This window comes from Rhinoderma darwinii, chromosome 9 (genome assembly GCF_050947455.1).
Source record: "Rhinoderma darwinii isolate aRhiDar2 chromosome 9, aRhiDar2.hap1, whole genome shotgun sequence".
NCBI lineage: Eukaryota > Metazoa > Chordata > Amphibia > Anura > Rhinodermatidae > Rhinoderma > Rhinoderma darwinii.
Window position 1 is genome coordinate 28,782,209 of NC_134695.1, and position 24,043 is coordinate 28,806,251.

Genomic DNA, 24,043 nt, shown 5'->3' on the forward strand with positions numbered 1-24,043 from the left:
TGTCTTATAGGAAAAAAATGAAAACGTTAAAAAAGTACACATATTTGGTATTACTGCATTCGCAACAAGCCAAACTATAATATTATTTTTCCTGCAAAAAAATAAGACAAGAAACAATGCCAACATTACTATTTTTTGGTCACCAGCCCTTTCAAAACATAGAATAAAAAGTGATCAATAAGTCATACATACCACACAGTAGTACCAGTAAAAACTACAAGCCGTCCTGCAAAAAATAAGCCCTTACACAGCTTTTTTGATTGAAAAATAAAAGTTATGGCTCTCAGAATATCATGACACAAAAAATGTATTATTTTAAAAAAAGTGATTTTATTAAGCAAACGCTGCAAAACATAAAAAACCTATATACATAAGGTATCACCGTAATCGTATCGACCCGCAAAATAAAGTAAAATTTTCATTTACAATGCGCATTGAACAGTATAAAAAAAAAAGAATAGAAAACATTGTCAGAACCGCTGTTTTTTGGTCACCTTGTTTTTACAGGAAATGGAATAAAAAGTGATCAAAAAAATCATGTATCCCAAAATGGTGTCAATGAAAAGCACAGATTGTCCCGCAACAAATAAGCCAGAAAACACTATATGTTGGACACTATATACAGGGGTGGGCTATATGTGGAACACTATCTACAGGGGGATATATGTGAGGCAAATCTACAGGGTGGCTACATGTGGGGCACTGTATACAGGGGGGCTATATGTAGGGCACTATCTACAGGGGTGGCTATATTTGGGCATTATCTATAATAATGGCTATATGTTGGAAACTATCTACAGGGGGCTGTATGTGGGGCACTATATACAAGGGCTTTATGGGGTCACTATCTACAGGGAGCTCTAGGGGGGCACTATCTACAGAGGGCACGGTGTGTGGGACACAGTGTATGGTGCTATTATAATTAGAGGTGCAGTGTAAGGCGCTATTATATTTAGGGGCACAGTGTCTGGCATCATGAGAACTTTATCTCTGTTTATAGGTGCAGAAATGTTTGAAAAGTGAGAAGCTAAAGACATCTGAGTTTCAAACTGCAGAAATGGGCTGTGGCAGGAAGAAGTCGTCATAGAGGTCTGGACCGATTGGAGACGAAAAGAGAAAAAGAACAACTAGAATCTGACGTCACCTGTGAGTCACTCAATGTAAATGTTTATTCTGCTTCTAATCAGCGCTGTAGTCACTGTATGATCTGCAGCGAGATGATGGGTGTTATGATTATTTTTTGTGAAACAGCAACTTCCAGCATATCCTTAAGATTGTTTGGGCCATGCTTGAAGCTGTATACAATTTAGTGCAAACCAATACGGCAGGGGTTGCACTAAATTGAGCTGTACTTGTGCTGGTGTTGTATTTATGTCCTGAGCTTTGTTCTGGTGCTGTATATATGTACTGATCTTTATTCTGGCACTGTATATATGTACTGAGCTTTGTTCTGGCTCTGTATATATGTACTTATCTTTGTTCTGATGCTGTATATATATACTGAGCTTTGTTCTGGTGCTGTATACATGTAATGAGCTTTGTTCTGGTGCTGTATATATGTAATGAGCTTGGTTCTGGTGTTGTATATAGAACTATATTACTTGTAAAATTTACAAATGGTTTATGCTCGAGTTACATAAAAAAAAAAATGTGAAAAGAAAACGACACCTCATTGGTTGGTAGAGAAAACAAACATGGCGAGGAGTTAGGAGATGTTGGGAAAGAGGTTCGGTGGGGGGCCACCAAACGAAATATTTGCCCCAGGGTGCTGGAGAACCTAGTTACGCCTTTGGGCCTACCAGAACCATATGACTACTACCTGGCCACTCATCTGAGTAGGTAGGATTCCCTCTGTAGGAAAACTGAGAACGCCCCTCACAAAGATATCGAACACTATCTTCTGGGCAGTACACGCTGCCCATTATTGTGGGGATTACTTTGTCATATATCAGTGCCGAAGGGCATCAATCATCTTTCTAGGGGAACAGTCCAAGCTTTCCATAAATATCACTCATCCTTTGATTGCCCTAGACAGTTCCCCCCAAACTCCTCACTGAGTATGATACCAATAATTTTGGGAGTGAAACCCCCACTAGAAGGAATTTTTAAACTACTAAAAGAGGTACCTCTTTCGGAGGTATTCGACAGCCTTCAAATGCTAAACCCAACTCCCTTCATTCAACCGAACAACTCTAACTTTCTGCATTTGTCGTGTTTCAGAAGTTCCTGTAGAGATTTCAAAAATAAATACCCCGCTATCCCAGAGTCTTCCTGGTTAGACATTCTTAATTGCTTCCCCTCACCATCGCTAAAATTATTGTCTAAAATATACTCAGATGTTACTCATCATAAAAGCTCCTGCAAAACCAAACTTTTTATTAGCTTGGGAAAAAGATCTTCAAATAACCTTGGGTTCACTATATGCGTTCAAGTTCAAGAGAAACAATTGACATTTGTTGACGCTGCAATGACCATACTGTTTCACTTTCACATATCTGGTGGAGCTGCCTGAAAATTAAACCTTTCTTGCTGGCGATCTCCTCCTTTATTTCATCCATCTGCAGTATTACCATTGACAAATAGGAAAGGCGGTGGTGTATGTCTGTATGTGAGAAGTTATATGAAGGCGAGTGTCAAAGAGACATTAGAGGGTGAAGATTGTGAGGAGATTGAAACCTTGTGGGTGGAACTAGAAAGGGAGGTAAACACTGAAAAAAATACTTTTGGTGTAATCTATAGACCCCCCAATATAACTGAGGAGATGGAAGGTCAGCCATATAAACAGATGGAGCGGGCTGCACAGGCTGGTACTGTAGTGATAATGGGAGATTTTAATTACCGGGATATTAATTGGTGTCATGGTTTGGCTTCAACTGCAAAGGGGAGACATTTCCTCAACCTGTTGCAGGAAAATTTTATGGGCCAGTTTGTGGAAGACCCGACTAGAGGTGAAGCTCTGTTGGATCTGGTCATTTCTAATAATGCAGAGCTTGTTGGGAATGTCAATGTTCATGAAAACCTCGGTAACCGTGAACACAATATAGTTATATTTTACCTATACTGTAAAAAACAAACAGAGGCTGGGAGGGCAAAAACACTTAATTTTAAGAAGGCCAATTTCCCCAGGATGAGGGCTGCAATTCAGGATATAGACTGGGGAGAACTAATGTCAAATAATGGTACAAATGATAAATGGGAGATCTTAAAATCTACTTTGGGTAATTATAGTGCAAAATGTATTCCTATAGGTAACGATAAACGACTAAAATTAAACCCCACATGACTTACACCTTCTGTAAAATGGGCAATACATGACAAAAAAAGGGCATTTGAAAAATACAAATCTGAGGGTACAGCTGTAGCCTTTTTAAATTATAAAGAGCTTAATAAAATCTGCAAAAAGGTAATAAAATCAGCAAAAATACAAAATGAAAGGCAGGTGGCCAAGGATAGTAAAAAAAATCCCCAAAAATTCTTCAAGAATATAAATGCAAAAAAGCCAAAGTCTGAACATGTAGGACCCCTAGATAGTGGTAATGGGGAGTTGGTCACAGGGGATCAAGAAAAGGCAGAGTTACTAAATGGGTTCTTTAGCTCTGTATATACAACAAGAGAAAGAGCAGCTGATATAGCCGGTGTCAGTGATGTTAAAATATCAGTTGATATACTGAATTGGATGAATTTAGATATGGTCGAAGCTAAATAAAATAAAATAAATGTACACAAGGCCCTGGGACCAGATGGGTTACACGCTTGAGTTGTAAAGAGCTTAGTTCAGTTATTTCTGTCCGCCTCCTCATAATATTCAGAGATTCTCTAGTGACTGGTATAGTGCCAAGGGACTGGCGCAGGGCAAATGTGGTGCCTATTTTCAAAAACGACTTTAGGTCTTCCCCGGGTAATTATAGACCAGTAAGCTAAAGATCCATTGTGGGGAAAATGTTTGAGGGACTATATACAGGATTATGTGACAAATAATAGTATTACAAGTGACAGCCAGCACGGTTTTACTAAGGACAGAGGTTGTCAAACTAACCTGATTTGTTTTTATGAAGAGGTGAGCAAAAGCCTAGACAGAGGGGCCGCTGTGGATATAGTGTTTTTCGACTTTGCAAAGGCATTTGACACTGTCCCTCATAGATGTCTAATGGGTAAATTAAGGACTATAGGTTTAGAAAGTATAGTTTGTAATTGGATTAAGAATTGGCTCAAGGACCGTATCCAGAGAGTTATGGTCAATGATTCCTACTCTGAATGGTCCCCGGTTATAAGTGGTGTACCCCAGGGTTCCGTGCTGGGACCACTATTATTCAACTTATTTATTAATGATATAGAGGATGGAATTAATAGCACTATTTCTATTTTTGCGGATGACACCAAGCTATGTAATATAGTTCAGTCTATGGAAGATGTTCGTGAATTGCAAGCGTTTTTTAACAAACCAAGTGTTTGGTCGTCTAGTTGGCAAATGAAGTTTAATGTAGATAAATGTAAAGTTATCCATCTGGGTACCAACAACCTGCATGCATCATACGTTCTAGGGGGAGCTACACTGGGGGAGTCACTTGTTGAGAAGGATCTGGGTGTACTTGTAAATCATAAACTAAATAGCATGCAATGTCAATCAGCTGCTTCAAAGTCCAGCAAGATATTGTCGTGTATTAAAAGAGGCATGGACTCGCGGGACAGGGATGTAATATTACCACTTTACAAAGCATGAGTGAGGCCTTATCTAGAATATGCAGTTCAGTTCTGGGCTCCAGTTCATAGAATGATTCCCTGGAGTTGGAAAAAATACAAAGAAGAGTAACGAAGCTAATAAGGGGCATGGAGAATCGAAGTTATGAGGAAAGATTAAAAGAATTAAACCTATTTAGCCTTAAAAAGAGATGACTAAGGGGAGACGTGTAACGTCCGTGGTCGCTGACCACGAACTCCTTCCATCCAGTCGACGCTCTTCTCTCAAGAGATGTCTGCACATATGGCCGTCCTGCTCCACAGTGACCACCAGGTTGCGCTCACAAGCTCAGTCCAGACTTAAGAAGCCAGAGCGCACACATGTTGGTGATTGAGCTAATTGCTCCAGAGCACCCTGGGCTATAAGAAGGTCCCAGCCCCATCCTCCCACGCCTGAGCTTTGTTGTTATATTCCAAGTCTGTCTTGCAAATGGTCCCCTAGTGTTTCCTGCTCCCAGTGTTCCCTGTTCCTGTATCCTGATCTTTTGCCATGCTTAGCTGTAGCCGTGCTGTACACCACGCCTGTCCTGCTTCTCCACGCCTCACATCTACCTGCTGCCTAGTTCCTGCCAAGCCTGCCTTGCTACTGTCCGAGCTGCAACAGGTACCCTATATAAACTATAGACTCAGACCTGCGCCCTGTTGGCCAGCTGCCATACGGCCAAGGCGGTATGGCCCAGTGGGTCCACGAACCCTACGTGACAGTAAGGTCAGGCCATGAACCCGCTGGTCGATCCAAGATCATGACAACGTCACAAGAGATGCGGGCGGAAATGCTAGACCTGCGGTCTCGACAGGACCAACTCCTCCAGGCTTTGAACATTCTCGCACGTCGGCAGGAGGCACGAGCTGCCGTTCCTCCTACTACACCTCCTGGCAGTGTTAATCCTCCGACTACACCTCCTGGCAGTGTCGACCAGCGTTTTTCTTTGCCACTTCAGGACGGCTATGATGGAGACGCAGGTGCCTGTTGTGGATTTTTGAACCAGTGCCAGATCCACTTCAGCCTGTATACTAGGACATATTCCTCTGACGGCGCAAGGGTCACTCTCATAATCTCTCTCCTCACTGGCAAGGCTCTTGCATGGGCGAACCCTATCTAGGAGACACAAAGACCAGAGACCCGTGACTTTCAGGGCTTTCTCTGGACTTTTCGCATGGTGTTTGAGGAGCCTGGACGGGTCTCATTTGCAGCGGCTTCCTTGATTTACCTACGCCATGGAGATACCTCCGTGAGCGAGTACGCCATCCACTTCCGCACCCTGGCGGGAGAACTGTTATGGAACAATGAGGCCCTGGTGGCTGCATTCTGGCATGGACTGTCTCCTAAAATTAAGGACGAACTTGCCGCTGGATGACCTCATCCTTCTGTCTGCCCGGATTATGCGGATCCCAGAACGCCTCCATGAGGTTCGTCGGGAGGGAGGCCTTCCTAGTCTGGTCGCTACTTTGCAGCAACCCCTGCTGTCCTCAGATGTCGATCCTCCTAAGGAGTCTGTGATGATGGACCAGTGTATACTATCCACCCAGGAGAGACAACGCAGACGCACCTCAGGACTCTGTCTATATTGCGGCCTCGGTGGCCATCTTGTGCGCCTGTGTCCCCAAAAAATCCCAAAGCGTAGGGTTGCTAGGAGAGGCAACCTTGAGTAAGAGAGGACTTCTGAAATTGTCCATACCTGTGACCATAGTGTCCGGCGAGAGAACGCATCAGGTCTCTGCGTATCTGGACTCTGGATCCGCTGCTAATTTCATCCATAGAGACCTGGTGGATCTTCTTCAATTACCCACCACTCCCCTGGAGAAGCCATTGACGGTTGCATCAGTGAATGGACTACCTCTGCCAGATCCAGTTATAGCTGTGACCAAGCCGCTGAGGCCTGGTACAGATTTGTTCAGCTCAGCCTTCGCTGCCTCGGTCATTGGCAGGATTGGCGGGTAATTATGCTGCACTTTCGGACGTCTTCAGCAAGAGGGAGGCGGAGGCATTGCCTCCACACCGGGCGTATGACTGCCCTATCGAGCTGACTCCTGGTGCATCCCTTCCCCATGGTAGGGTATATCCTCTCTCCTTGCAAGAGACTCTGTCCATGACCGCCTATGTGAAGGAGAACTTGGAGAGGGGCTTCATACGGAAGTCTTCCTCCCCGGCAGGAGCCGGGTTCTTCTTCATCAAAAAGAAGGATGGTTCTGTTCATCCTTGATTTGACTACCGAGGTCTCAACCAGATCACGGTGAAAAATAAAATATCCGTTGCCACTGATCTCAGAACTGTTTGATCATTTACGTGGTGCCAAGATTTTTTCCAAACTAAACCTGCGTGGGGCTTACAACCTAGTCCGGATTCGCCAGGGTGATGAATGGAAGACTGCATTTAACACCCGTGATGGACACTATGAATATCTAGTAATGCCCTTCGGCCTGTGTAATGCTCCCGCGGTCTTCCAGGAGTCTGTTAATGACATTTTCCGTGACCTCCTCTATGTTTGTGTAGTAATCTATCTTGATGATCTCTTGATTTTTACTCCAGATCCTATGACGCATCAGAGACATGTCCGTTGTCCGTCAAGTTTTGCTGCGGTTAAGGGAGAATCGTCTGTACGCCAAGTTGGAAAAGTGCGTGTTTGAAAAAGATGATCTACCCTTCCTGGGCTATATCGTCTCGAATCAAGGTCTCGAGATGGATCCTTAAAAGGTAAAGTCTGTCCTGGAATGGCCACGCCCTCAAGGCTTGAGGGCCATACAGCGCTTTCTGGGATTCGCCAATTTTTACAAACAGTTTATTCCAAACTTCTCCTCACTGACTTCTCCTATCTCTAACCTCAATAAGAAGGGCAAGAACGCCAAGGCGTGGGCTCCTGAGGCAGAGTCCGCATTCAATAGCCTGAAGAGTGCCTTCACGTCAGCCTCTATCCTCCATCATCCAGATGTTTCTCGACAGTTCTTGTTGGAGGTGGACGCATCCTCTGTCGGTGCTGGTGCACTCCTCTTCCAGGGAGGCTCCAAGGGCAAGTCAATGGTATGTGGGTATTTTTCTAAGCTCTTTTCTTCCGGAGAACGCAACTACTCGATTGGGGATCGGGAGTTACTGGCCATCAAATTGGCTCTGGAGGAGTGGAGACATCTACAAGAGGGCGCAGCTCATCCCATCCTGATTTTTACAGACCATAAGAACCTTACCTATCTTCAGGTAGCCCAACGGCTGAACCCTCGTCAGGCCAGGTGGTCACTGTTCTTTACCAGGTTCCAGTTTGAGCTCCATTATCGTCCAGCTGACAAGAATGTGCGGGCCGATGCCTTGTCCAGGTCTTTTGAGACAGAAGACCATGGAGATTCCACAGAACATCATTTATCCGTCTTGCATTGTCTCTGTCAATCCCCTGCAAGTTGGGAACATTCCTCCAGGGAGGACTTTTGTGCGCCTGGCTGACCGTGGAAGAATCCTCCGATGAGGGCACTCCTCTAGACTGGCAGGTCTCCGTAAGACCCGGGATTTGATTGCTCGTCATTTCTGGTGGCCCACGCTGCCCAAGGATATTGCGGACTTCGTTTCTTCCTGTTCTTTATGTGCAGCCAACAAGGCTGCCCACTCCAGACCTGCTGGTCTGCTCCAGCCATTGCCTGTGCCCAATGCTCCCTGGCAGCATATAGCTATGGACTTTATCACGGACCTGCCTCTCCATGCTGGATGCAGTGCTGTCTGGGTGGTGGTGGACTTTTGAAGATTCTCACTTTGATCCTCTGACCGGTCTTCCTTCTGCTCCTCAGTTGGCCAAGTTATTCATCCAACACATCTTCCGCCTGCACGGCTTGCCGCAGCATATTGTGTCTGATTGGGGGGTTCAGTTTACCTCGAGGTTCTGGAGAGCCCTCTGCGGACTCTTTGGCGTGAAGTTGGACTTTTCCTCAGCCTACCATCCTCAGTCTAATGGTCAGGTCGAGAGGATCAATCAGATTTTGGAGAACTACCTACACCACTTCATCTCCAAGCAGCATGATGACTAGGTGCAGCTGCTTCCCTGGGCTGAGTTATCATATAATAATCACACCAGCGAGTCTACTAGGAATACACCATTCTGCATTGTCTACGGCCAGCACCCACAAATTCCTCTCCCGGTGCCTGATACTTCCGAGGTCCCAGCGGCTGACTCCACGTTTAGAGACTTCCTGCAGATCTGGCAGCAGACTCGATCCTCTATCCTAATGGCAGTGGACCGCATGAAACGGAAGGCTGACACAAGGAGAAGAGAGCCTCCTTGATTTCTTCCTGGCACAAGGGTCTGGCTGTCTTCCAGGAATATCCGACTGAGGGTACCGTCATGCAAATTTTCCCCCAGGTTCCTCGGACCATTCGAGATCCTGCAGCAGATCAACTCTGTCACCTACAAGCTTCGGCTGCCTCCTTACCCTCAGGATTCCCAACTCCTTCCATGTCTCCCTCCTGAAACTGGTAATTCTGAACCGCTATTCCAAGACTCCCAGCCCTGCGGTTGCCTCCAGCGGCCCTTCGGACATCTTTGAGGTCAAGGGGATCTTGGACACCAAGAGAGTGAGAGGAAAGACGGTACGGCCCAGTGGTTCCACAGACCCTTCGTGACAGCCACTCAAAGTTTTAGTAGAAAAAAAAACCAAGAAAAAAACCTTTACATACATGAACCCGTTCCCGTGCCGTCCGGTAACAATGCAGACCTGCTCTCTTCTAAGCAGGTCTGCTGGTGCTGAACTAGCGGCGCGTCGTTCAAAGGCACTGATTGGCAGGGCAGAATGACTTGCCCCGTCAATCAGCGCCTTTCAACCACGGAAGCGCTGATTGGCAATCAGCGTCATTGTAAGGCGCTGAATGGTCGGGCACGGAACGTGCCCGGCCATTCAGCGCTAATGTATTTGTACGTGCGTGCTATAGATGCAGGTACAATTACTGCAAGAGCGGTGGCTGTTGCTAGCACCGGGGCCCCCTCCGGTGCTAGTGACGCCACCGGGCATGAGAAGGCCCATGCCGCCCGGTCCATAAATGTTAGAAATTCAGTGGCGTGGGTCCCGTATTAGCGTCGCTGCTAGCTGTGCCACCGGGCAAACGGGGGGGGGGGGGGGGGCGTGTCGGCGGGCAGCACGGGCCCCCTCATGCTGCCGCTGAGGCAGTAGTTACGCCACCAAGCCTTGTTTTATCTGGGAGAAATTTAATTTTTTTCGGTGCGGTTTGGGAATACATATAAATGACCATGTAATTTGTTTTTTTTGTGGTGCTAATATAGAAAAAAATTTGATTTTCTGCAGTTTTTTGGTTTATTTGTTATACTGTTCGCATTTCTCACTGAATAATCTGATAAATTAATCGTCCAGGTTATTACAATCCTGTCTCTATGTCCTGTCCTCCAGTGATGACATGTCGTCATAAGTTATATAGTGAGTACGGTTGAAAAAAGTCCTATGTCGTCAAGCAGCGATCATGGGCCTGCATGACACGTCATCACGTGGATACAGAGACCAGCGATGGACCTGACTAGCGTTACCAACGGAGCAGCAGAAGATTGGGAAGGTGAATAGTGTGTTTTTTATTACAATTGGCCAAACGTATGGATTTTTCTGTGGATCCGTGAGTAATTGGTATTTGTAGCAGATTTTGACCACCCTGATAAAATCTGCAACAAATCTATGCTCTGTCCAGAAAACATTTAAAAGTCTGCACGGCAGATCAATTTCCATGCGTAAAATTTTCTGTAGTGTATAGAAAAGATTTAATACTGTATTCCGCTGTAGATTTTCCGCCCACATACCTGGATGGAAAATCTGCAGCATTCCTGCTATGTGTGAACATAGCCTTAGTGTAATGCCAAATCATTTGAATGGGGGCACAGTGGCCCGGTAAATTTACAGGTAGCAATAATTGACTGGTGTAAAGGTAGAAAAATCAACAAAACCAAGTCTGAATGTAAAAAAGTGATACATGTGTGTACACCTGCTATTCATAATTTTGTAGCGTACCCTGAGCAGTTCTCTCAGGCGCCACTACTTCCACATTGAGCTTCAGCTTGTCTACTCAGACATAAGGGTTACCACTAGATGGGGGTAATGGCTCATGTTTTGGAATATTCCAGTCTTGGTGTTTCTGTGCAGACAGAAATACTCTGGTCGCTGATTACTGGTAGTATACAAGTGGCAGTGGCAGAGTTAAGTAGAGTTAGGGTATGATCAGATGGGTCAGATTTGCTGCAGAAAACTATGCAGCTAATTTGACCCAGATACTGCAGGGAATTCCTGATGAAAGTCCACACCAAAACGTGTTTAAAAGGGGTTTTCCAGTCCTAAGAAATTGATGGCCTATCCTCAGGATAAGCCATCAATACCTGATGGGTAGGGCACCCCCACCAACCAGCTGTTTTGAAGGGGATAAAAAAGAAATAAAAGTCCATACTCACATCTCCCTGGTCTCTCATAGCAACACATTACTCCTCACAGGGCTAGTGTCTCTGTTGCCAGCCTCCTGCCATGATGCTTTCTCCCATGTTACCATTGTAGCCTATGATTGGCTGCGGCGGTCACATAAGATGTATTATCATCACAAGAGGTGGGCAGCACTGAGACCAGACGGGTGGAGGAGTGATGCGTCGATATGGGAAAACCTGGGGAGGTCAGTATGGACTTTTTTTTCCTGTGAATTTGCATTTTTTTCCACAGCAAAATATACAACATTTGCTACGTGATGCAGAATTCCACTTCACCACTGAACTCAATGAGTAAGGCAGCAACAAACATGCAACAATGAGCAACAAACATGCAACAATGACGCAGCATAAATTGACATTTTGTAGATAACAAAATTCACACCACAGGTGAATTTCTGCATGGAAATATTCTATAGCGTGTAGATAAGATTTTTAAAATCTCATCGACTTTGCTGCTAATGTAATATCCTGCAGATTTTTGAAAATCCATGGCAATTATTCGACGTGTGAATGTAGCCTAAGCGTTTGTGTGAAATATGACAGATGTTTTTAGATGCACCAGAAGTGTGTAAAGAAATGTCAGTGTTTTGAAAGGCAACAGACCAGCTAGGGAGACTCCTGACTGCTGGGATCTAGCATATTATTGAGTATCATTACAGCCCTGTTTTCTACTCGCTCCCCCTACTCCCTCCCTCCTGAGACATCGTCTCCAGCCTGGGCCCAACCCGAGACCTCCACTCCTCCGACATTCACTGACTGACGGGGACACTGAGGTACAGTGCAGAGCTGTGGAGCCAGGGGGGGGGGGGGGTGTGCGGTGGAGAACCAGTGTGTGGCCATTTGTATGGTTGAAATCGGCTGTGGGGAACCAAAGCTCAGTCCCCATAGCAACAGCGCATAGTTACTGCAGCCGAAGTCGGGAAAAGTTTCTGACGTATACGTCAGACGGAGGCCTGAGACGGCCGTCATACAGTGCCATTTGTCACAAATAGGCTTTCATGTTAAAAATGAAAAAAAAAATATATACTGCGAGGTATACTTTTTTTTTTTTTTTTTTTTTTACTGGATTCCGTTGCATGGAATAGCGGAGTCCACTGCGCTATTCCATACATTGTTTTTAATGGTATACCGATGCATACAGACCCAACAAAGGCTCTCTTTTGGCCTCCATTGGACTAATGGAGTACTAGGATTACACTAAGCCGAGAACTTTACTGATGTACATTCTAAACTGAAAACCCAATGTGATTTGAACAGGGCTTTACTCCCATAGTATTCATTGTAGAGCCCATATTTTCATTCATTTAGAGGACCTCCGTTCTGGAGATGGGTGCAGGTCCCAGTGGTGGAATGCTAGTTAGCGTTGTAGGGGGTTACTAAAGGCATATTGGGAATGGTTGAATGCTTGTTAGTGGTGTGGGGGTAATTGTAGAGGCTATGTCCTAGTGGGCTAAAGGGGCTCTGATAACTTCATGCGTGCGTATAAGAGGGGCACATGAAGCAGTCTGTGTGAAAACAGGGAGCAGTGTGTGTGTGTGAGAGAAGGGGGCATAGGAAGCAGTCTGTGTGAGAGAAGCAATGGCGGATTATCATTGGGCATTTTGGGCGGCCGCCCGAGGCTCCCAGGGGGCCCATGGCTGCCCCATGTACAATGCGTTTTTGCAAAAACCGCGACATAACGGCATTGTTTATGTCCTGTAAAGGACCTGCAGACATAAAGGTCACATAACCTTATGTCTGTAGTTCTTGTTACTGATTAGAGACCGGCTTGTCACATGACCGCAGCTCCTACAACAGCAGCAAGAGAGAAGACCGGGAGGTGTGGTGAGGTGAGCTGCTAGGTAAGTATAGGGGGATCATGGATTTGTCTAAAGAGTCTGTATTTAGGGGGTCTGGTCTGGGGTCTGTATTAGTTTAAGGGGGGTCTGTATTTAGGGGGTCAGCTTCTGTATTAGTTTAGAGAGTCAGGTATGGGGTCTGTATTAGTTTATGGGGTCTGTATTTAGGGGGCCGGGTCTGGGGTCTGTATTATTTAACCGTGCTTGTTCTGGGGTCCGTATTTGCTTGGGGGGGGGGGGTCTGGTTTGGTGATGGCAATAGTTTAGAAAGTCTGGGGTCTGTATGTATTCTAATTTATTAGTCTGAGTAAAAGGGGTCGTCCGGGCACATCGATAGGTCATCAGTATGAAAAACTGGTCCGTGCCCCGACAACCCCTTTAATTTATGGTTCTGGGCCTTGGTGTCTACATTTTTTTGTTTCTATAGAGGCTAGAAATGGCTGCAGAAGCGAGGAGCAAGTCGCCATACTGGTTTGTGTCCAGATGGAGAAGAAAAGAGAACGACCTCCATCAGAGAAGACGTCACTGGATCTATAGAGGCTCTGTCCCCTCTCCTGACATGTCTTTTGTAGGAAATCCTTGTATTCCACATAAAGTCTTTGTGTACCCAAGACTAATATACAAATGCATGTTACTATTCCCATTATCAGGAGGATATGTTCCTACACAGTGTGATACGGTCAGCGATGGTTGAATACTGTCAGTATGTAGGGACACAGCCCTTTGACAAGAGGAATCGTAACACCCATTTGTCAATGCTCTCACAGGAAGGTGGTGTTCACTATAGACACAGCAGAGCGGCGGTGGGGAAGGAGGGCCCAAGTTTGTGGAATAGTCCAGGGCCTACTTAATCTGCCACTGGAGGGAAGGGGGCATGAGGAGAGAGGGGGAGAGAGGGAATGGGGGGGGGGGGGGGGATTCTCTCTACTTTGGCACCTTGTGGTGAAGATGTTCTGCATGAGTGGGATATGTAGGGTGATGCTCTTGAGAAGATGATGGGGTGGCAAACTGCAAGGTAGCATTCTGCATGAGAACATGTCCTAAATGTGCCACATGTGATGTCAGACCCTCCTCTGCACTAGTCTTGATTTTGTGTTATTTCTAATATTTTTTCTGAATGTAAAGAAAAAAAAAAAAAACACCCTCAAAGGCTTTATCAATGTTTTTTTTGTTTTTTTGTGAAACAAAGAAAAACGGTGGGCACGACACTATATGTAAAAAAGTGCTTGGAGTGCTGACTCAACAAATGTGTAACAATTACACAAGAAGAAGAGGAAGAAATGCTATTAGAGCTGCACATTCATCACAATGTAAGTTACTTCATTACAATATACATGAAAAAGTACAAACAATGGGCACAGCAGTACTCAAAAGGAAAAAATAAATAATAATAAATTTTTATATATATATATATATATATATATATATATATATATATAAACAATTGAAAAAATAAAAAAAGAGCGCACATGTCCATGACTTGAATAAATGCCAAAGAGAAACCCACTTTTGCCCTAATAGAATTTAGACAGGAGAAACGACACGCGGAAAAAATCTGCATTTGAATGGCTGAAAATGCAACGTGAAATATAGCATGCAAAGGCAATGCAAGCAAATAAAGACAGTGTGCAAAATAGAAAAAGGTGCGATTACCACACCATGCTGGTGGAATTAAAGGCCAGGTCCTGTGAGGGCAAGAGTGGGGTGAGGGCAAGAGTGGGGTGAGGGCACCTTTGGTACAGCTTCATCAGGGGGGGTAACTCTCTTTGGAAAAAATGCTGTATTTTATATCCCTAATGGTACAATATAATCAATGGGTACATAGAATTGGCAAAGGAATGGAACTAGCGGTGGCTGTGATGTACATGGACAAGACTCCCCTCAGCCCATAGGACGTCATGCCTGATTTACAAAAAACACTCTCCATCCCACACACAATTTAGGCACCAAATCTAAACAGGAACTAGGAAGTTAATGACATTCACATTACACACACTGCCCGACTTCCTGCTTCAGATATCCATATTGCCCCACTTCCTGTTACCGGGATACACACTGCCCCACTTCCTGTTACCGGGATACACACTGCCCCACTTCCTGTTACCGGGTTACACTGTGCCGCACTTCCTGTTACCGGGATACACTCTGCCCCACTTCCGGTTACCGGGGCACACACTACCCCACTTCAACGGTTTAAAAAAATACACACTGTCCCACTTCCTGTTTACACATCAAATAACGATAAGATATGCGCAAGCGCTAATAAATAATGCAAAATAGTATGCGTAAATGAGTTGTCTCCCCTGATAAGGAGTCAAACTCAGACAATAGAAGAGGACAGCACTCTGGTAAAAAAAAAAAAAAAAAACGTCTTTATTCGGTCATTTTAAAAAAACAGAACAATTAAAATTTAAATCCCTGAACCACGCTTCCGCGTTTCGAACCTCTGGGGTTCTCAATCATAGCTCGGTAACCCACTTTTAGGTTCACATATTTATACCTTATATCCCAAGTTAGGTGATATCCTGTGGGTTAGGTTAAAAATGAACCATTTCACAATTTTACTGAATCTTATGACAACATTTATTTTCTAAATACATTAGTATGTGTTTGCTGCTAGAAATGTATTCATTATTATAAGGATGATATATTCATTTAACTTATAACAAAATTCTAACAATAGTTTGGACATGACTTGAGAAATATCTTTGATTGATTCCAGACTAGCTCAGGTGTGTTAGCTCCATGAGGTCACGTAAAGAGTGTGAAGGCCGTATAAGTTGTATTATAATTTGACAGATGTCAAATGTGTAAAAATACTATAATTTGACAGATGTGGAATTTCACCATTACAACATTTTTCAATGTAATAATAAGTATTTGTACACATTTGACATCTGTCAAATTATAATACAGCTTATATGGCCTTCACACTCCTTACGTGACATCATGGAGCTAACACACCTGAGGTAGTCTGGGATCAATCAAGAAAGATATTTCTCAAGTCATGTACAAACTATTGTTAGAATTTTGTTATAAGTTAAATGAATAAATCATCCTTATAATAATTAATACATTTCTAGCAGCAAACACATACTAATGTATTTAGAAAATAAATGTTATACCGATGTTGTCATAAGATTCAGTAAAATTGTGAAATGGTTCATTTTTAACCCAACCCACAGGATATCACCTGACTTGGGATATAGGGTATAAATATTTGAACCTAAAAGTGGGTTACCGAGCTATGATTAAGAACCCCAGAGGTTCGAAACGCGTAAGCGTGGTCCCGGGACTTTCATTTTAATTGTTCTGTTTTTTAAAAAAAATAAAGCCGATTTTTTTTTTTTACCAGAGTTCAGGATACACCATTTTTTGTCCTCTTCTATTGCCTTGTATACCTGCTGTCGACTCAGGATTCTTCTTGGAGTATTTTCGAGCACCTGCAATACTTAAGACGTGGAATCAATTAACGCAGGAACTAACACAGTGGAAACGCGTTGAGCGAACCTATGTAATTACCTCTTTCTATTTTCCTACTAATTATAAGTCAAACTAAGAGACAACCCAGATCATGTCACGAAAGTGACGTACCCAGGTCTCACTTCCGGTATAAGAAGCTTCAAGGAGTGGCGATATAGCGAATAGCACACATCTTTGAATAAAACCCAACAAAAATTTTTTTAAATAAAAAGATGCAAAAACAACCATGTTAAGTGAAACGATATACATATATAGATATAATCATTAACAATAACTGTGAAACGAGAACAGTTTAGTATCACAACCCATGTGATAGTTACCCACAAAATATAATAGGCCTCTGTTATATATAGTACATAAGAAAGGACAATAAATAGGTAACCATGTGTCATTAAGAAATATAAGGGGCCATAAGCCTTATTACAAAGAATGTGATTAAAAAAAAAATTAAACAAAGGAATAAATTATGTTTCATCGGATATAGTACCTGTAATGTCAGTGGTCGCTGACCACGAACTCCTCCCATCCTGTCGACGCCCTTCTCTCCAGAGATGTCTGCACATGCGGCCATCCTGTTCCGCAGTTACCACTAGGGTGCGCTCGCGATCTCAGTCCAGCCTTAAGGAGCCAGAGCGCACACATGTGTGAGATTGAGCTGATTGTTCCCAGATCACCCTGGACTACAAGAAGTGCTCTGCCCCTCCCTGCATTGCCTGAGCGTGTATCTACCCATGTCTATCTTTGCAAATGGTTCCTTGAGTGTTTTCCAGTTCCAGTGTTCCCGTTCCTCGGCTGTGTCTGCACTGCCAGAAGCTGGGCGTTCTGAAGAGAAGTGGATGATACTTCTCGTCAGAACGCCCAGCTAGTAAAAGTAGTAAAAACGCCCCGATGTACGCACATAATACACGCCCACTTGGACTTTTACTTTAAACACACCCACTTGGACTTTTGCATAAATACAAAAATGGCCATAACTTGGCCAAAAATGCTCGTTTTTTAAAAATAAAAACGTTACTGTAATCTACATTGCAGCGCCGATCTGCTGCAATAGCAGATAGGGGTTGCAAAATCTGGTGACAGAGCCTCTTTAAGTGGCGTGGTGACTAAAAAACAGCAATTCTACTATTGTTTTTTATTCTATTTTTTTTACAGCGTTCACCGTGCGATATAAATGACATATTCACTTTATTCTGCGGGGCGATACGATTACGGCGATACCATATGTTTATAGTTTTTTTTATGTCTTATGACGTTTGCACAATAAAATACTTTTTGGAAAAAATCATTCACTTTTTGTGTTACCTTATTCTAAGAGCCAGAACTTTATTTATTTTTCAATCAAGAAAGCCGTGCGGGGACTTGTTTTTTGCGTAACGAACTGTAGTTTCGATCAGTACCATTTTTAGGTACATGCGACTTTATGATCTCTTTTTTATTCCATTTTTTGGAAGGTGAAGTGACCAAACAATTGTGATTCTGGTATGGTTTATTATTATTTTCTTTTATGGCGTTTACCGCGCGGGATAAAACACAATATAATTTTGGAGATCAGGCCGTTAAGGATGCGGCGATACCAATTATGTATAGTTTATTTGTTTATTTATTTGTATTAATAATAAAGGACTAATAAGGGAAAAACGGGGATTTTTACTTTTAAAACTTTTATTTTCTTATTTTTACACAACTTTTTTTTTACTTTATTACTTTGTCCCACTAGGGGACTTGAGGGCAGGAGGCCCTGATCGCAATTCTAATACACTGCACAGTGCAGTGTATTGGAGATGTCAGCTAATCACTGACCGAAATGGCCGTTACTCCCGTGACGTACTATTCCGTCATGGAGCGCGAACGGGATGGTTTCCATGACGGAATAGTACGTCACTGAGCGTTAAGGGGTTAAACTGCCACCGTGTCAATAGACATAGTGAAAGCGTCCTGATCGCAACTGTCATAGACAGTTGCCGAGCAGGACTCACGGCACAGGACCAATCAGAGTGGTCCCGTGCCTGCAAGCACTGTGATTGGCCAGTCAAAAACAGCGATCTGCCCCTTTTGCCTTTTGTGCCCACTGATCACCACCTTTGGTGCCCACTGGTTATCAAATATATAATTATATAATTACATAATTTCAGTCACCCACAGTGTCCTTCTGCCGTGCTGTGATCTGTGCCTAGCTATCACTTGTCGCAGTACCTGGTTGCCATCACCCTGTTGTGTCCCTAGATTGCCCACTGCTCAAGTTCCCTGTTAGGTAGCAATGCCATGTCTCATTTCGTTTTTCCCCCGGTAGATAGGGTACCCTTACTAATTGAATACAGCAGGGTCGCTTGTCTGTTCTCATATCCCAGTTGAGAGTAGCGCTGTTTATTTTTTGTTAAAAAAAATGTTTTTTTTAAAAAAGTTACAAAAAAAATGTGTTAGTTTGTAGCTGAATTAAATTATTTAATATGGTCAAAAGAGTCTTCACAGCCGAGAAAGCATATCAAATTATGTGTTCCGATACGGACAGCGCAAGTGAAGGTGAAGCACAGTTCGTGCTTTCATCCTCATCTGTATCCAGTGACTCTGAATCTGCCCCCCCCCCCCCGTAAGCGCAGAAGAGCTGTAGGTCCTGCTCTGCCTGAGCTGACCTGGGAAGCTGCGGACAATTATACCCCCCAGGTGCCTGAATTTACAGCCTCCTCAGGCATTCAAATTGACACTATGGGTTTCAGCCCCATTGATTATTTTAACGGGTTTTTTTTGGACGCCCTTTTAGATTTAATGGTCCAGCAGACCAATATCTTTGCGGAACAATTTATCTCCCAGAATCCTGACTCTTTTTATGGGAGAGGCCAAAATTGGACCCCCACAAACGCAGTGGAATTGCAAACGTTTTGGGGCTTATTTTTAAGCTTTGGTCTCGTAAAAAAAGCCCAGTATTAGCGACTATTGGTCCCCTGATATTTTATATAACACCCCCCTTTGCCGCACAGTAATGACAAGGACACGATTTGTAGCCATCCTAAAGTTCCTGCATCCATGCCCACCCGCACAGGTCCCAAATTTTGATAGGCTCTATAAAATAAAACCATTAATTGCCCACCACTCCGAAAGATTTTCCCAAGTTTATACCCCCCAACAAAATATTTCTGTGGATGAGTCATTGGTAAGCTTCAAGGGTAGACTGCACTTCAGGCAGTATCTACCCAATAAAAGAGCCCGGTATGGCATAAAACTGTACAAACTATGTGAAAGTGCCACCGGTTACACTTACACTTTTAGGATTTATGAGGGAAAAGACTCCCATATAGATCCCCCAGAATGCCCCCCCTTCCTAGTTAGTGGAAAGATTGTATGGGATCTTACTCATCCTTTGCTCGGCAAAGGATATAATTTATATCTGGACAACTTTTATAACAGTGTCCCATTGCTAAAAGTTCTCTCATCCAGATCCACCTTGGCGTGCTGAACAATCCGCAAAAATCAGAAGGGTCTCCCCAAAAATTTGCTTGGTCAGATACTAAAATTAGGAGAGAGCAGAGCTGTCCGCAGCGACGATCTGCTGCTCCTGAAGTATAAGGATAAAAGGGATGTCCATATACTGACCAGCATTCACGACAGCAGAGGCAGCTTTGTCCCTGTACGTGGATCCAACACCCAAGTTCCCAAACCATTTTGTGTACAGTACAACAAATATATGGGTGGCGTTGACCTGGTCATAAAACCATACAGCGCCATGCGCAAGACCAAGGTATGGTATAAAAAGCTGTCTGTGCATCTTACACAGATGGCTTTATACAACGCCTTTGTCCTCTGCAGATATGCCGGCAGTGGGGATACGTTCCCCTAATTTCAGGAAAAAGTTATCAAGTCCCTGATATTTGCTGACCAGGTAGGAGTTTGCAGTTCATCTGGTTCTTCTGTCAGCAGGATAATTCCTGGCCAGCATTTCCCCACAGAACCCCCCCCCCCCCCCACTAAAAAAAACCAGAAGCCCGCGAAAAAATGCTGTGTGCGCGACAAGCGGGGCATTCGTAAGGACACCACATATGAATGTGAGACGTGTCCCACAAATCCCGGCCTGTGCATGAAACAATGTTTCAAAATATATCACAGCTCCTTGGATTTTTTATTTATTTATTCTTCATTCACCTTTTCTGTCTCCCATATTGGCCATGACCAATTATTTATTTTTTTACTGAACAGTCCAATTTAAAATTAGATCATTTAAAATTTGTAAAAAACCAACTAAAACAAAACTAAAAATTCTCACTGTACCAAGGACCCAAGAGAGTGTCTGTCTCATCCAGGTTGCAAATCTGGGTGAGAGGAATAAATCCAGATGTGATTGGTTGTCTGAGCAAATCTCTTTTTGCTGAGGCCTTTGATTTATTTTTTGGGTTGGATTTTATGGAATGGTGGGTAGGTTGGTAGTGGGACCTGCCATTCCCTCTCCCTCCATTACGGGTTTTCCAGGTTGTCCTCCTTAGTTACTAAAATTAAAGTATTTCTTATTATACCCCTAGATGAATACCTAGAGGGTTGTCACTTCACAATTTAAAAATTCCCACTATACCCCTAGATGTATACCTTGAAAGGTGTTACATTACAATCTAAGTCTTCTCACTATACCGCTAGATTAATTCTTTGAAGGGGTTTAGTTTCCTAAATGGGGTAACTTTTCTGGGTTTCTAATGTTTTCACACCCCAGATCCTCTGTTTTCATGACACAGGGCAGTAAATGCCATCGTAGTAGGCCTCATATGTTGCATGGTGCTCTTTACCTTCTGAGCCCTGCCATGTGCTCAAACAGCAGTTTATCTCCACAAATGGGGTATTGCTGTATTCAGAAGAAATTGCGTAACAAACTGTGGGTGCTTTTTCTCCTTTAACCCCTTGTGAAAAATGCTCACTACACCACTTGAAAAACTCCTTGAGGGGTGTAGTTTTCAAAATGGAGTCACTTTTGGGAGGTTTCCACTGTACTGGTACCTTAGGAGCTAAATGGTGTGCCTTCCCTTCTGAATCCTGCCGCTTGCCCAAACAGCAGTTTATAACCACATGTTTGGTATTTCCGTACTCTGGAGAAGTTGCTTTACAAATGTTGGGGTGCTTTTCATCATTTATTTGTTGCAAAAAGTTAAAAATTTTGAGGTAAAGCTACATCTTATTGGAAAATAATGTATTTTTTCATTTTCACTGCCCAATTCTAATGAAATCTATGAAACACCTGTGGGGTCAAAATGCTCACTACACCCCTAGATGAATTCCTCAAGGGGTGTAGTTTCCCAAATGGAGTCACTTTTGGGGGATTTCCACTGTACTGGTACCTTAGAAGCTTTACAAATGTGACATGGTGCAGAGAAATCAATCCAGCAAAATCTGTGCTCCAAAAGCTAAATGGTGTGCCTTCCCTTCCGAGTCCTGCCGCTTGCCCAAACAGCAGTTTATGGGGTGTTTCCTTTGTTTCGGCACCACAAGACCTCTTTTAACCTGACATGGTGCCTGAAATATAATCTAAGAAAAGGAAGACCTTTAAAATCCACTAGGTGCACCTTTGCTTCTGGGGTCTTTGTTTCAGTTGATTAGCACACTAGGGCCACATGGGGGATATTTCTAAAATCCACAGAATCAGGGCAATAAATATTCAATTGTGTTTCTCTGGTAAAACCTTCAGTATTACAGGAAAAAATTGTTAAAATAGAATTTCTGCAAAAAACAAATTACATTTGCAAGTTTCCTTTCCACTTTGCTTTAATTCCTGTAAAACGCCTAAAGGCTTAACAAACTTTCTGGATGCTGTTTTGAATACATAGAGGGGTGCAGTTTTTAAAGTGGAGTGATTTGTGGGGGTTTCTAATATATAAGGCCCTCAGAGCCACTTCACAACTGAACTGTTCCCTAAAAAAAAAATTCTTGAAAATGTGAGAAATTGCTGCTAAACTTATAAGCCTTTTAACATCCTAGAAAAATAAAAGGATGTTCAAAAAACGATGCCAATCTAAAGTAGACATATGGGAAATGTTAACTAGTAACTATTTTGTGTGGTATTACTATCTGTCTTACAAGACAAAAAAATGTGGTCGATATAGAAAATGTTAATTTTTTGCAAATTTTCTCAAAATTTTGCAGTTTTTCCCAAAAAAATATTCAATATATCGACCAAATTTTTTCACTAACATACAGTACAATATGTCACGAGAAAACAATCTCAGAATCGCTTGGATAGGTAAAAGCATTCCGAAGTTATCACCACATATATTAACACATGGCAGATTTAAAAAATGTGGCTCTGTCATTTGGTCCAAAAGTGGCTGCGGCGGGAAGGGGTTAAGGGTGAGCTTACACAGGGCATACTTGCACTGTATTTCCTCAAAAGTTTACAATGTATGCCTATGGGAAATATATTTCTCAACCCCATAACTATAGAAATCTGTTTGTGTTACAGATTATATTTTCTATAGGCTTACACTGTATTTTTACTCAGCAAAAATACAATGCAAGTATTCCACATGTGAGTGCACCCTAAGTCCAGTAAATTGCGAGGTGTGGCCTCCATGAATCGGACTAGTTTTTCCAGAATATTCCACAGATGATCCATCAAATTGAGATCTGGGGAATTTGGAGACAACACCTTGAAGTCTTTGTTATGTTCCTCAAACCAATCCTGCACAATGTTTGCAGTGTGTCAGGGGGTATTATCCTGCTGACAGAGGGCACTGCCATTAGTTAATATCATTACCATGAAGGAGTGTACTTGTCTGCAGCGATGTTTAGGTAGGTGGTACTACCGTACTTGTCAAATCCACATGAATGCCAGATCCCATGATTTCCCATCAGCACATTGCCCCGAGCATTACTCTGCCTCTGCCAGCTTGTCTTTTTACCATAATGCATCCTGGTGCCATCTCTTCCCCAGGTAAGTGACGCACACGCACCAGGCCATCCACATGATGTGAAACGTGATTCATCAGACCAGTCCGCCTTCTTCCATTGCTCCACTTCTGATGCTCATGTGCCCAATGGTGGACAAGGGTCAGCATGTGCACTATAAACGGTCTGCGACTACGCAGCCCCAAGCAGAAAGCTGCATTGCTCTGACACTTTCTATCATATCCAGCAGTAAATTTCAGCAATTTGTGCTACAGAAGCTCTTTGGGGGATCGGACCAGAGGGTTAGCCTTCTCTCCCTGCGCACAGCAATGATCCTTGGGTGCCGTTACCCAGTTGTCAGTTCACCAGTTGGCCTTTTTTGAACCACCTTTGGTTGGTACTAACCATGGCATACTGGGAACACCCCACAAGACCTTCCGTTTTGGAGATGCTCTGACCCAATCGTTTAGACATTACAATTTAGCCCATGTCAAATGGGCGACATTTATCTTGATTCCAAAACATCCACTTCAAGATCTGACAGTTCACTTGCTGCCTAATATATCCCCCTTAAAGAGGCTCTGTCACCAGATTTTGCAACCCCTATCTGCTATTGCAGCCGATAGGCGCTGCAATGTAGATTACAGTAACGTTTTTATTTTTAAAAAACGAGCATTTTTGGCCAAG

At 43.4% G+C, this 24,043-nt stretch overlaps 1 protein-coding gene across 1 annotated transcript in view; it reads right to left on the reverse strand.

Moving 5' to 3' along the window:
- Positions 1-23,380, reverse strand: part of LOC142660157 (chymotrypsinogen A-like) — a 38,542-nt gene extending 15,162 nt beyond the window's left edge. Inside the window, exons 1-3 of the mRNA XM_075836740.1 lie at positions 23,241-23,380; positions 16,613-16,673; positions 15,013-15,055 (exon numbers count right to left, since the gene is read on the reverse strand). Of these exons, the coding sequence (XP_075692855.1) occupies positions 15,013-15,055; positions 16,613-16,673; positions 23,241-23,380 (244 nt within the window). The remainder of the gene's footprint in view (positions 1-15,012; positions 15,056-16,612; positions 16,674-23,240) is intronic.
- Between the last annotated feature and the right edge of the window lie 663 nt (positions 23,381-24,043).